This window comes from Stegostoma tigrinum, chromosome 1 (assembly GCF_030684315.1).
Source record: "Stegostoma tigrinum isolate sSteTig4 chromosome 1, sSteTig4.hap1, whole genome shotgun sequence".
Classification (NCBI taxonomy): Eukaryota; Metazoa; Chordata; class Chondrichthyes; order Orectolobiformes; family Stegostomatidae; genus Stegostoma; species Stegostoma tigrinum.
The window spans coordinates 138,805,771-138,821,240 of NC_081354.1; the positions used below are offsets into that span (position 1 = coordinate 138,805,771).

The 15,470-nt window shown below is 40.7% G+C and overlaps 1 protein-coding gene across 9 annotated transcripts in view; it reads right to left on the bottom strand.

The window, feature by feature from the left end:
- The window catches only part of LOC125459679 (long-chain-fatty-acid--CoA ligase ACSBG2-like), a 118,538-nt gene that overhangs the window by 60,431 nt on the left and 42,637 nt on the right, over positions 1 to 15,470 (bottom strand). For all 9 annotated transcript variants that reach the window (XR_009446213.1, XM_059648909.1, XM_059648950.1 and 6 more), the window contains 3 exons: positions 12,896 to 13,129; positions 6,442 to 6,659; positions 1,530 to 1,669 (listed from right to left, as the gene is read on the bottom strand). Coding sequence is in view for 8 of the 9 variants with exons in the window: in XM_059648909.1 (XP_059504892.1) it covers positions 1,530 to 1,669; positions 6,442 to 6,659; positions 12,896 to 13,129 (592 nt within the window). In the remaining variant the exon portion in view is untranslated. The remainder of the gene's footprint in view (positions 1 to 1,529; positions 1,670 to 6,441; positions 6,660 to 12,895; positions 13,130 to 15,470) is intronic.

Consider the following 15,470-nt stretch of genomic DNA (forward strand, 5'->3'; position numbering starts at 1 on the left):
CCTAACTGCCAAGTGAACCTGCAATTTAACCTTAAGAGAATCCTGAACTGGTGTTGCTAACTCCCTTTGTGCTTCAGATTTCCAATGCCTTTTCCCACTTAATGAATAGTCTATGCCTTTATTCTTCCTACCAAAGTGTGTAACCTCACACTTTCCCATAGTTTTCCATCTGCCACTTCTTTGCCCACCCTCCCTACTTCCTCAACACTACCTGCCCCTCCACTTCTGTGATATCTGCAAATTTAGCAATAATGCCCTCAGCTCCTCCATCCAAATTGTTAATGTATAACATGAAGAGTTGTGAATACTCCCAACACAGACCCCTGTGGAACTCCACTAATTACCAGCTACCATCCTGAAAAAGATTCCTTTATCCCCACTCTCTGCTTTCTGCCAGTCAGCCAATCCTCTTTCCATGACAATATTTTGCCCCTAACACCTGGGCTCTCATCTTATTTAGCAGCCTCCTGTGCAACACCTTGTTAAGGTCACAATGCATTGTAGAACAGACTCACAGCCCTCAATAGTCTGTGGTTGTTTATAAATTCCTATATTGTGTGTTCATAATTATATAAGACTTTACTGAGACCACACACGGAGAGCTGTCTGAGAAAGGTTAATTAATTGCACGTGTGTGAACATTTCACCAGACTGATTTAAGCTCCAGGCTTATGTAAACTACTGTCTCTGATCTCAGAATGTCACAGGAGTCTGATTCCGGGACAGAAGTCTGTGTTTCACCTGCAGAGTGAACCAATGTCCAGCTTGTACCTACTGCAGCTTCACCAGCTCCTGCAAAAGAATGACCTTTGTCCACAGCCAACAAAAGGAAAGCTCCACAGGATATTGACTTACTGGACTTTCTAACTCATGTGAACTAAATTTGATACCTTTGATTTGATGCATTTTTTCATCTGTCACTTCTTTCTGTTTTCTTTCGTTTTAGGAAGCTTGTGCATCCAATGTCCATCACAAACTATTTCCCTGGGTTTTGAATGCAGAAATAAACCCTACCTGGCTTTAACTCTAAGGAATTTGTTGAGAGTCATTTTTAAGTGCACTTCACTAGTGGTGTTTGGGGAAATATACCACAGCCTATTTTCAAAAAGGGAAATAAAAATGAGAAAATAAATTTAAAAACTATTGTTACAAACAGAAGAGGAGAACAGTGGGAATAATTTAATTCACTTTTCCCTCCTCTGACACCCTACCCACCTGCATCAGACATTTGTCAAATTTTGTAGATAGAACGGAAAAAGTGTTCAGAGGAAGGATCATTCAACCCAAAATGTTAACTCTGATTTCTCTCTGCAGATGCTGCCAGGCCTGCTGAGCCTTTCCAGCAATTTCTGTTTTTGTTACAAAGAAAGTGATGTTCTTTGACCTTATCCTGCGCAATTTTCTACTTTAATATCCATCGTGTAATAACAGTGAAAAAACTCATGATCTGGTGTCACCAGCAAAGAAGCATCAGAACACCCGTCACTAACAAATAAAGACCATGTTAGTGTCTGCACAATGACACTTACCTTCAAAGTGAGAAGCATGGAGAGGAATTTCCTTTTATCACCAATTAGCATGGCATTGCTAATGATAGGAAGTTTTGCCTTAACAGCATCCTCGATGGGGACTGGAGCTATGTTCTCTCCACCAGCTGTGATTAACAACTCTGGAATTAAAATATTGAAGTAAGTTGTGTGAATTCACTATATTAATTACTTGTTTTTATGCCAGATTAATAGTTAAGAAGATGTACCAAATCAATGGCACAGCATTATATGATTCCTAAATGGCAAGCCAGGCCCATTTTTTGCCTTTTCTTGTAAATAATAGAATACAAAATCATAGATATTCACATCCATTAATCACAACTAAGCAGCAATAGATACTAGATAACAAAGTGTGGAGCTGGATGAACACAGCAGGCCAAGCAGCATCTTAGGAGCACTTAGTTTTTGTGCTCCTGAGATGCTGCTGGGCCTGCTGTGTTCATCCAGCTCCACACTATGTTATCTCAGATTCTCCAGCATCTGCAGTTCCCATTATCTCTGATCAGCAACAGATACTAAATAGCTGGTAATAATAAGCTACTAAATATTGTGTCAGATAGTTGGCCACCCCAATTTATTAAATGTAAAATCTCATTATATACAATTTCAATATAGAATTCATTCAGGAGCATTACAGGGCTAGATTGTAATTAGGATAGGGAGGGCATAACATAAAAATTTGTTTCTTCCAAAAGATGCATGCCCTACAATGAAGATGTAATTTTTCACTTTTTGTTTCCTATGATTTGCACTTACATTTCACTTATTTTATGTATTTCAATTTTTACTTAAATAGTACAACAACTTTAGAAATGAGCATGAGTTTGACCCTGGAGTACCATTGCACAGACAATCATTCGAGGGAACGCAGGTTCAGTTCTTTTTACCAGTGGCCTCCCAATCATTGTATACTATCTATACTGTTAAATGGCAGTCAGAAAATGTTGTTCAATTTTCTTTTGGTCCTCCATACAAGCTAATAGTAGCAATGCAAAGGCCCAGGTTGAGCAATCAACCAGCAGCCTCGGGGCAGTGAGACTGATAGGGGGTGTATGTGGGAACAGCATGCACCAAGAGACAAGGAAATGAGGGCTAATTTCATCAACAATTTCAAAGCTCAACAAGTCAGTACAATGCTGAAATTTGGTTCAAAAATTGCTTTTACTAACAATATGCTCTTGCCCGAAATGATGTCAGAACTCAATGAGCAATATTTTAAGATCTTTGATAAAAAAAACAAGCCTGCAGATTTCTTCAGAGGAGATGAGCAAGCCACTTTTAAGAGATCTTTGATGTTAGCATAAAGTCTGATACAGGTGTCAGCTTTGGGCCAGTGGTAGAACTAAAGTAGTTCAAGTCCAAATGTAATGTTATGATCCCAGCCGATGTTATTACTGGACATTTCCAATCCCATAACTGAAATCTGGCTTGATTGGCCATATTTTGCATTTTTAAATTTAGCAAGGTAGTCTTTCACTGCAACACGAGTGTGCAATGCTGTAGATTTAACACTTACAATAAAAGAGATCTTTATACATAAAAGAAAACTTAGAATACAATAAATCAAGATATCAGCTTGAAAGATTTTAAAACACAGTAAAAATACAATCCTACCTATCCCAACATTATCGCTTTACAGTACTCAAACACCAAACAGTTTACTTTCCATCACATCCATAGGTTTAATAGGTTTCTTTTAATTCCCAGTGTTGAGAGTTTGGAAGGCATTTCCTTGATTATCTGTACCAGTGAGCTTAGATTTTCTCTGCTGTGAGTAGCCCTTTCGTGGTTCTAACCAAATATTTCTAAACATTACACTGCAGTAAACTATTTTTGAATTGGTCTGATCCATCCATCTAACCCATTAAGGGCAGCACAGAGGCTCAGTGGTTAGCACTGCAGCCTCACAGCGCCAGGGGCCCGGGTTCAATTCCAGCCTCGGGTGACTGTCTTTGTGGAGTTTGCACATTCTCCCTGTGTCTGCGTGGGTTTCCTCCAGGTGCTCCGGTTTCCTCCCACAGTCCAAAGATGTGCAGGCTAGGTGGATCGGCCATGCTAAATTACCCATAGTGTTCAGGGATGTGTGGGTTATAGGGGGATGGGTCTGGGTTGGATGCTTCAAGGGGCGGTGTGGACTTGTTGGGCAAAAGGGCCTGTTTCCACAGTGTAGGTTATGTAATCTAATCTCCTTTCCACAAGAGAAACTGTCTCAAACAGCGAACTTCAACCTATACTTCTGCAAACTTAAACCCAGAACTTGGAAATTTTTGGGTTTTAACCCCAAAGAAAGGCATTCTGATTATTCTAAACTGAAAGCAAGTTAGTGCTCTTCACTGCTTACTGCATATGCTGATAAAACACTCCCAAAACTGCAAATACCTATCATTAGCCCAGCGAGTCCCCATCAGATATTTTTTTAAAATAACCTTTGCCTCCAGAAATATTGGCAAGCTAACCATTAAGCCCTCTCACACACACAGGCCAAAACCAACATGCCACTATGTCAATACAGACTCTCAATTGAAAGTTACTTGTACACATAGATAAATCATACAACGTACATCACAACAGTAAGACCAGGACGACATTCGAGCATGAGGTGAAAAATTGCAACATTCATGCCATGTAAGTACCAGTCAATGACAGTCTCCAACCCTGCAAAATTAACTATCTCCCTTGATATACAGCAGCACTTTTGTCACTCAATCCACAACTGCCAACTTCCTGGGTGTTAACAGAGACCAGAAACCGAATAGACATAAAAATACTGTGGCTATAACTGTAAGTCAGCAACTGGGAACTCTACAGCAATCACACTTATTGATTTCTCGAAACCTGTTTACCACCTACAAGGCACACATTGGGGGTGTGATGGAATATTCTCTACTTGCCTGGATGAGTGCAGCTCCAACAACACTCAAGAAGCTTGACACCATCCAGGACAAAGCAGCCCGCTTGATATCAAACCTATCCACCACCTTAAACATTCACACACCCCACCACCAGCACACAGCAACAGCAGTGTGCACCATTTAATAGATGCACTTTAAAGAAACTCTCCAGGGCTCCTTCACAGCAGCATCCAAACCTGAGACCTCTACCATTTAGAATAGCAAAGGCAACACTTAAGTTCCTCTCAAAGCTACCGACCACTTTATTTCAATATTATAGTGGGAGATGGGGAATTTAAACTCAGCAATTAATATATTAAAACTACTGGCACTGGTTTATATATTAGATTCAGAGACACACAGTCTAAGTTAGCCCTGCACTTTCTTCTTGACCAACCTCTGGGATCAAAATTGGAGATATATTTCATGGCTGAGTTAAGCAACAGGCTATACAATCCATACTCATAGAACTTAGAAATGGCAGTGCAAGTGGGGAGTGAACCTATCAGTTAAATGTAGAGACCTTATCCCATGAATTCTTATTGCATCAAATCAAGTCTCCCTCAGTTTATGAGCCAATACTCCTCCATGTAAAATACAACAAGAATAAGCGAAGAGACAGAATGTACTCTTGCTGGGAGATTTATATGCCAATCATCAAAAATGGCTCTGTTGCGCTCGAGACTGCATTGTTCAAGTCTTCAAATAACCGTTAGGCTGGGCCTGCAGCAGGCACTAAGGGAATCAAAACAAGATCAAACCTACTTGGCTTTGTCATCACCAGCCTGACTGTCACCAATACGTTCGTTCACAACAGTTTAGGCAGTAGCTACTCCCGCACATGTTCTCCTGGAGAGCAAATTCTATTTTCACACTCCATTGGGCTATGTGGCACAACCATGCTAAATTAGATATTGTTATGATCTTGATGCAGACTAGCAACTTTGAAAACATAATCTAAAATCTAGGCATCTACTGAAAGAATGAAGACACACAATTCTACAGCTTAAAATAGAAAACTTCCACCATACAAAAAGAGTAAAACAAATCAAACACTAAATACCATGACAGGTAAACTCCTAACTTTGAAAACACAGAATCAAGAGAAGTTAAATGTAAATTAACAAGCAAATTGCAGTTGTTCAACAGTTCTACCCTTGAACTTGTTAAGGCCCTTAAAGAGTCACTTAATGGGTACTTAAAAGTTTTTGTCTACCACTTTCACTTTCTTAAACCTAGTGTTAAAGAAGCACGTCCCATGCAGGTAACTCAGGAACTTTAATTGGTCTTCTTGAGCCTATCAAACATACATACTCACACCATCAGGTTCTTTCTGACCTTTCGGCCATCAACTCTCTTCACAATCATCCTAAGACATCCAAAACAGGAGACGAGTAGGCTATTCAACCCTTTGAGCCTTCTCTGCCATTCAATATCATCATGGCAGATCCTCTACCTCAATGACATATTCCTGCTTTCTACCCGTATGTCTTGATTCTTTTAAAATCTAAAAATGTATGTCACTTTTTCTTGAATATGTTCAGTGTCATAGTCTCCCTAGCATTCTGCAGTAGAGAATTTCTCAGGTTCACTATCCTTTGAGTGAAGTAAGCATTTCCTCATCTCAGCCAGCTGAGACGTTTATTCAAACAGTAGTTCATTACACAGACTAGGAAAGCTTTTAATTCAATTCCAGGAATGAATTAGGCTATCTGATTTCGTCCAGTGTGGTTACGGAAGAACAGTCAAGATCCTTAACTCCATCTATTTAAGACCAACCACATCTGCAAAGTGCCTAAGGGAACCATTTGAGCCAGGACAGAATAAAGGTAAATTGGCCAGCCCCCAATTATCAGATGACCTGGAAATACATACACTCAGAAGTGGTAAATGAGCACTTTGAGGAAATATTCCAGAACCATGACTCCACAAAAAGTTAATGATTTCAGAATAGGATGGGGGAGGATTAAAATTGCCATTTAAAGTATAAGCCAAGTTACCTTTTATTCTGCCTGTGATGTAAAGAAATCCATCTTCATCAAATCTTCCCACGTCTCCTGAGTGCAACCAGCCCATTTCATCTAGAGCTTCATTCGTCTGTTCGGGCATATTCAAGTATCCCATGAAGACATGTCTTCCCCAAAAGCATACTTCTCCAGTGCCTTCTTCACTCGGTTTGTCTATCTTAGTTTTGCATCCCATCATCTCCTTTCCACAGCTGGAGAGATGAGATTGGAGAACAAAATTATTCGAGAAGACATTCATCAAGTTTAAAATGTAACAGTTAACATTGGAACAGGCAGGTGGATTGCCAAGTAATGGGATCAAATGGTAATGAGGGCCTTGAATAGATAGTAGGCAAAGGCTATCAAGAAAGAAAGATTGTGATGCAAGATTACTCACCTCACCGACACAGTTATATAGTCATACTAGCAGCACACTTTAGAAGGATTGCTCCCACCCAAAAGAAAGATATTTCTGACAAAAAGGTATAAAACACGAAAATTTACTGAAAAATATTCGCTCCGTTTCTTCTAATCAAGATAACCAGGTAAGATACACAGCGAGCCACAGAGGGAGGATTTATGGAAGGAAATGCCATCAAAATACAGAATCATGGAATTATTATGGTGCAAGAGGAGGCCAATCAGCTCATCCTTGCTGCATCAGCTCTATTACCCAGTCTGGCTCTACTAACCAGTGCTAATCTCCAGCCTTTTCCCCACATCCCTGCATGCCATTGCTTTCCAAAAAAAAAGCCCACTTGACTGTCACATTTGAAGCTGCCTCCACCATATTTCCAGGCAATGCATTCTAAACTCCAATAGTTCACTATTTAAAAAAATTGTCATATCAATCTTGGTTCATTTGCACATCACTTTAAATTTGTGCCCTCTCATTCTTGTTTCTTTTACAAGTATAAACAGCTTCACCCTTTGTGCTCTGTCCAGCCTGCTGATGGTTTTGAGAACCTCAAACAGATCTTCTCTCCAGGGAGAACAGTCCCAATGTTTTCAAACTATCCTCATAGCTGAAGCTTATCACACTTGGAACCATACTAGTGAATCACTTCTGCACTCTCTCCAGCTTATTTGCATTAAAAAACAGTTGTCACAAGTCATGCATCCCTCACATAAGGCAGAGTGTAGTGCTGATTTTAAACAATTGCATTGTTCAAAGTCAGTGACTCAGATAAGGGTGATCCCAATTAATAATACAGTATAATCAAAATAGGGACAATCAAGGGCAAGGAACATTAGTGGGCTAGAAAATGAGTCATAACAGATTTGATTGTCGGGGTAAAGATAGCTTGTTTTGCTGTAGTAACCAGGAGTGATAAATATTTTACTTAAAAGCACTATGGCCTCCAAGTTACAAAAGAAACAGGCACTGAGAAGATAAAGGAAAGATTTGCACAGGTGATACCAAAACTGAGTAGTATTCAGCAATAAAGACTTAACAGGCTAGAGCTCTTTCCTTCAGCAAAAAACAAACTGTTTTCATGAGTTGACAATTCAAATCTGGGGCTCATAAATTATAAGATAGTCATTTATAACCCAATGAGGAATTCTAGAAAAATTTCCTTGTACCCAGAAAGAGCAGTTAAAATGTGGAATGGATGTTTTAAATGATTATGTTAAAGCACGTGGTGGTGTAGTGGTAACATTGCAGAACTGGTAGTCTAGATATCCAACAATGCTCTGAAGATATGGATTAAAATCACGTCATAGGAGATGATGAATTCAAATTCAATCAACAAAATATGGACTTGGATTGTAGTCTTGGCAATGATGGCCAACAATCATTGTTTGTCAGAAAAACACACCTAATTCACCATGGGGACCAAAATCTACTCTCTTTACCTGGCCTGGCCTACATATAACAAAAACAGCAGTTGCTGGAGAAGCTCAGTAGGTTTAGCAGCATCTGTGAAGAAAAAATCAGAGTTAACATTTCCTCAGAACTGAGGAAGGGTCACCGGACCCGAAATGTTAACTCTGATTGTTTCCTTCACAGATGCCGCCACACCTGCTGAGCTTTTCCGGCAACTTCTGTTTTTGTTCCTGATTTAAAGCATCTGCAGTTGTTTCAGTTTTTATGGCTTACATATAACTCAAAGTTCCACAGAAATGGTTGACTCTTTGCTTTCCTCAGTTCAAAGGGACGAGCAGCAAATACTGCACTTGCTAACGATGCTCACATCCCTTGAAAGAATCATGAGAAAGCAAATGCGAGAAAAGGGAAAAGAGAAGAAAGTTAGGCCTGCGATTGATAAAAAGCAGGAGACATTAAATGATAAAAAGAATGCTAGTGAAAGGCAAATATCAATGGACAAACAAGGACACAGAAGATGAGACCGGGGACCACAATAAGAATAGTAGAATCACAGTAGCTCAGCTGCATTAAATACGGACTTTCTAAAGCTGTTGAGAAAATTACCCTTGTGAAAGAACTGTGTTCTTTAATCCTAGTTTCTTTGCTTCTATCACATCTGTCCTGATGATGGCACCTTCCACACTAGTCCTTCTGATATATCTTCCTTCTTGAACAATCACTGTTGCCAGGGCCCTCGGCCATGCCTGCCTCATTCCTGTACTTCTGTCCTCAGTCCTTCTTTTCTCCTTCAGAGTTCGCCTGGTCCTCCTCATTCTATAGCCCAAACGCCTCCACATTTAATTAATTACTGTGCCATTTCCTTCACCTCCAGTGCAATGTTGCTACTAACGTATTATCCCTCACACTGATTTTCAACATGTTCTGTAACACCTTAGTCCACTTATCAATCACAACAACAGCTCTCCAACCGTCTTGTACAAGCCCAGGATAGGCAATATTTGCCTTGTTACCACTTCCCTTCCTACAATCCAAATTCCCAAATATTCCCTTCAGGTGACAAGAGTTATTTACTTGTAATTAGATTCATAGACACATAGATGTTTACAGCACAGAAGGAGATCACTTGACCCATTGTATCCATGCCAGTCAATAGAGATTTGACTGCACTAATCCCATTTTCCAGCTTTTGGCCCATAGCTTTGGAGACAATGGCAACGCAAATGAATGTCTAACTTCTTTTCATTCAGTCATAAATTGCAGGCAGCGCTGATTGGGCCAGCATTTAATGCCCAACTCTAATTGTCCAGAGGGCAGTTAAGCATCGACCATATTGCGGTAGGTCTGAGATCATGTGGAGGCCAGACTGGATGAGAATGGCAGATTTGTTTCCCTGAAAGACAGCGGTAATCCAGATTGGTTTTACCAACAATCTGCAATGATTCCATGGTCATAATTAGACTCTTAACTACATATTTTTTATCAAATCCAAATTCCACTATCTGCAATGACAGGAATCAAACCTGGAACCCAGAACATTACCTGGATTAACAATCTAGCAATAATATCATGAGGTCATTACCAACTGCCTGCTTACATGTTAAGAGTCTTTGACTCAGCCACTATTTCAGCTTCTTTCTATTTAATAAACAATATTCACTGCTTTTGGTGCATTTACATCTGTATTGGGAAGAATAAACACAGTTTAGGTGGTCAATTTGCAAAACTCTCTCCTTCAATTTACAAGGGCAACCTTGGGCTTCCAGTCATGTGTCATTTTAGATTCACAGCCTACTTCCACTTTGATTTCTTTCTTCAGCCACTTATCCTGTTCCAATAAACCTTAGAGAACAACAGCTCAACTTCAGAATTTACAGCCTTCTGGATTTAACTGCCCTCTGGGAAATAATTACTACCCTGGTCAGCAACACCCATATACCATGAACAAATAAAATAAAACAATGCAGAATCCAACAATGTTAGATGAGGTTATTAAGCAACTGAGCTTTTAGTAATAATTATCCTATTCACATCTTCTCTAAACTGTTCTTTTTTAAATCCTTTTTAAAACGTGTTTGTTCACTACCCTGTTTTTCTAAATTATTCTTGTATGGGATGTTGGTGTCACAAGACCAGAATTTTTTGTTCATCCCCAATTCCTCTTGAACACAGTGGCTAGCTAAACCATTTCTGAGTGGCAGTTAAGAATCAACCACATTGCTGTAGATCTGGAGTCATATGTAGGCCAGCCCAGGATTTCTTCCCCTAAAGTACATTATTACAGCAACATCCAATTGTCTTCTCCTGCCTTCAATCTGAGTATAAGGGAGTATTTGTATTATTATTATTGGAGTATAAGAGTATGGAAGACTTACTATACAAGGTATTTTGAGCAGTTTTGGCCCGCTTATTTAAGGACGGATACCATTTAATTGGAGGCAGTTCAGAAAAAGGTTCCTTAGGACGATCCTGGTAGCAGGGATTGCCTTCTGAGCAAAGGCTAACATGATTGGGACTCTACTCACTGGAATTTAGAAGGATGAGAGATAATCTCATTGAAACATATTGAATGCTTAAAGGGCTTGACAAGATAAACACTGAGAGGATGTCTTCCCTTATGGGAGAGTCTAGGACCAGAGGGCATCATCTCAGAATAAAGGGGCACCAATTTAGGCCTGAGACAAGGAGGAATTTCTTCTCTCAGTTGGTTGTAAGTCTTTGGAACTCCTTGTCACAGAGAACAGTAGGGGCAGAGTCCCTGTGTATAATTAAGCCTGAGATAGGTTCTTGATAAGTAGGGGAATCAAGCATTACAGGGAAACAGCAGGAAAGTGGCATCAGCAATAATCCTATTGAATGGCAGAACAGGTTCAAGGAGCTAAACAGTCTACTCCTTTCCTGATTACTTCTGATATTATAAATGAGCATTTCATTTTGTTCTTTCTCATCTCTCCTCTTTTAGATGCAGCAAGAAAGGGGAGGTGATGGCCTAGTGGTATTATCGCTTGACTGTTAATCCAGAGAGCCAGATAACATTCTAGGGACCAGGGTTCAAATCATGCCCTGGCTGGTGGCAGCACTTGAATTCAATAAATATGTGGAATTAAGAATCTAATGACAACCATGGAGTGATTGCCAATTATTGGGAAAAGCCCTAATATCCTTTCGGGAAAGAAACTGCCATCCCCTTACCTGATCTGGCCTACATGTGACTCCAGACCCACAGCAAAGTGGTTGACTCTTAACTGCCCTCTGGGTAATAAATGCTGCCTAGCCAGCAATGCCCTCATCTCAAAAATTGTAATATGAATGAATAAAGAAGAAAACGCTACCTCTGCACATGTTGAAAATCTTTTAATCCTTTACCATTTCTGATATTAACTCTGTTCCTCTACACTGATGTTGCCTGAGTAGCTAAGAATTTCCAGCATTTTTGCTTTTGTTTAAATTTCCTGCACTCATATTATTTTGCTTTTATATGAGATTTTTGACCAATTCTGGCCACCTCATCACAGTAAGGACGTGGAGGCTTTGGAGAGCATACAGAAGAGTTTACCAGGCTGCTGCCTGGATTAGAGGGTATGAGCTGTTAAGGAGAGGCTAGAAAAACCTGGGCTGTTTTTATTTCTGGAGCAATGGAGGCTGAGGGGAGGCTAGATAAACATTTATAAAATTATGAGATGCATGGATAGGGTTGATGGTCAGAATCATTTTCCCCAAACTTGAAATGGCTAATACTAAGGGCCATGCATTAAAGGTGAAAGGGGGATGTTCAAAAGAGATGTGAGGTTTTTTTTACACAGAGAGTGGTTGGGGTCTGGAACACACTGCCATGTATGGTGGTGGAGGCAGATACGATAGGAGCATTTAAGGGATTTTAGTAAAGCACATGAATATGTAAGGAATGGAGGGATATGGACTACGGGCAGGCAGAAGGGATTAGTTTAGTTTGGCAGCATGCTCAGCCTAACATTATGGGCCGAAGGGATATGGACTACGGGCAGGCAGAAGGGATTAGTTCAGTTTGGCAGCATGCTCAGCCGAACACCATGGGCCGAAGGGCTGGTTCTGTCAAAAGATAACAGTTAATGCTGCTTCATTGAAATGCCAGTCTGGATTATGTTTCCAAGAGTAGTCCTTGAAACCACAACCTTCTGATTAAGAGGAGGAAATACTGCCATTGAGCTCAATTGATGTAACACAACAGATTACTAACTTGATTGCACACTTGGAAGTTTTTGCTAAGCTCAGAAAAAGTCGTCTTCAGTATTAGCAGAGTTGCATGTCTATAATCAGCCATGTCTTTGACTTATCATTCGTATAATCAACTTTAACTTTTTAAGAAGGCAGTTCCCAACTCTGAGCAAACTACAAACTTATGTAACTGGTGATCCATAAGAACAATGTAACATAAGAGCAGAGAGTTAAGCCATAAAGAAACATAGCAAAGTTATATTACGTGGAAAAGATAGAAATAGAGCAAACCCTAAAAGTATTCCTCAGCGCAGGATGAGCAATTATTTAATGTATACAAGTCTGTATGAATTAAACAAATGTTTTATCCGCAAGAATTTAAATATGATTAATTACAATTACACTAGTACTGGCATTTACACAGACCTTGTAATTCGATAGAAGTCTTGATGAGAGATGGTGTGTGGACCTGAACTCTCACTCATCCCATAAAGCTCAAAAATTGTGATGCGAAGGCTTAGGAAGTACTCTAGTGTTTCTTTGGTAATAGGCGCTGCTCCTGTAAAGCACTTGCTACATTGGTCCAGGCCCAATAAGACACGAACTTTCTTAAATACCAGCTGATTTGCCAAGGTGTATCCAAAGGGCTGCAATGTGCTTCTGTAACATAAAACATGCAAATAATCCCTTTGATCTCATCACAAAGCGTAAAACACAAAGAAGCAAAAGAATAAGAAATAGTTGTTAACAAAAAAAAGTTTTTTTTTAAATTCAGTTCATTTTTTTGAAGAAAGGAATTAGGAAAGAGACTGTACAGAACTGAATCAAGGACTTGATAATTCCAAATCAGAGGGGATCTTTAAAATAAAAAAATTGCTATTATCAATGAGAAATCTGATCAACACAATATCTTAATGTTGTGTTCATAAATGATTTCTACATGTAGCTCAAATTAACTGCACTGTTGAATAGAATCCCTGCAGTGTGGAAACAGGCCGTTTGGCCCAACAAGTCCACACTGACCCTTAAAGCATCCCACTCAGACCCATCCCCATATAACCCACCTAACCTACATACCCCTGAACACTGTGGGCAATTTAGCATGGCCAATCCACCTAACCTGCACATCTTTGGACTGTGGGAGGAAACTGGAGCACCTGGAGGAAACCCATGCAGACACGGGGAGAGTGTGCAAACTCCACACAGAAAAATATAGTCGCCCGAGGGTGGAATTGAACCTGAGTCCCTGGTGCTGTGAAGTAGCAGTGCTAATCACTGAGCCACAATGCCACCCTTAATAGCTGCATGCATTAGCAAAAGACTCAATATTGCTACTTACTAGCACTAAGATTGGGGAGACACATAGTGGGTAAGTGAACCTGATCTGAGAAAGAAAATTAGCTGAATATGAGAGCAAATGAACACCCAATGTTCCTCTTCCAACACTACACTGCAGATCTACACTGTAGAAGAGATGGAAAGCAGAACATTCTGTTTCCATAGGGATTCAGGAAACCATACACACAGTGAGAAGACGGAGGGAACTAACAACCACACAAATCAATGACATGTGCAATCTCAAGGAACTGGATGCAGTGTCATAAGGTTGGTGAATTCATGTTTAAATGCCATATCCTACCAAATGAAGCATTAACCCCTGAGCTTCAAATAAAAAAACTGAGGAACAGGACCCTGATCATGAGCAGCCAGAGCAGGAGAGAAGTGGTTTGAGCTCAGTTGGAGCTGGAGAGGTGCAGAAATGGTGGAACTGAATTCAGAGGGAGAGTTCCTGAAGCGACATCACAGTTCAAGAAACGACATGGTGCAAGAGGAATATCTGCTTGGGAACAATCTTTGGAGGGAGGGAAACAGAGTGTAAAGTCCTTACTTTTGTGGTTTGTAGTTTGTTAAGAACAAAGAGAAAGAGAGAAATCTGATTCGGTGAGCAGTGGGCAAGGTTGAGTAATTGGCACTAATTTGTTGTTTGTCGCTGATACGGTTCACAATGGCAGGAGAACTCAGCCGCATGGAATGCTCTTCCTACAACACGTGGGAAATCAGGGACATGTCCAGTAACCATGGTGACCACGTATGCAAGACGCGTATTCAGCTGCAGCTCCTGATGGACTGCATGGAGCAGCTGGAGCTGCGGATGGACTCATTGTGGAACATCCATGAGGCTGACAACATCATGGATAACACATTTAATGAGCTGGTCACACCTACAAGGACTATACTGGCAGAAAAGAGTTGGGTGATGAGCAGGAAGACTAGTAAGTGTGGGCAATAAGTGCAGGAGTCCCCTGTAGCTATTGCCCTCTCAAACAGATATACCATGGTGGATACTGTTTGGGGGGAAAAGTGGCCTCTCAGGGGAAAGCAGGAACAGCCACGTTTGTGGCACAGCAGAGCAGGAGAAAGGCTGGGATAGCTTTCGTGATAGGAGGCTTGATTGTACAGGGAATTCACAGGCAGTTCAGTGGCTGCAAACTAGAGTCATAAATAGCGTGTTGCCTCCCTGTGCCAGGGTCAGGGATGCCTCAGAACAGTAGCTGAGTATTCTGAAGGGGTGACTGAACAGCCAGCAGTCATGTACAGATGGATACAGAACTGGCTCAGTCATAGGAGACAGAGGGTAGCGGTGGAATGGAGGGCTGTGACTATTGGCATTCCACAGGGATCAGTGCTGGGGCCTCTGCAGTTCATGATCTACATAAATGATTTGGAGGAAAATGTAGCTGGTCTAATTAGTACATTTGCAGACCATACAAAGATTGGTGGGCTTGCAGATAGGGAGGAGGATTGTCAGAAGATACAGCAGGACACCGATCAGGCCGAGGCAGAAAAATGGCAGATGGACAAACGTGAGGCAATGCATTTTGGAAGGGCAAGTAGAGGTGGAAATTATACAGTGAATGGCAGAGCCGTTAGGAATATTGATATGCTGAAGGATCTGGGTGTGCATGTCCACAGATGACGAAGGCGGCACTGCAGGTAGGTA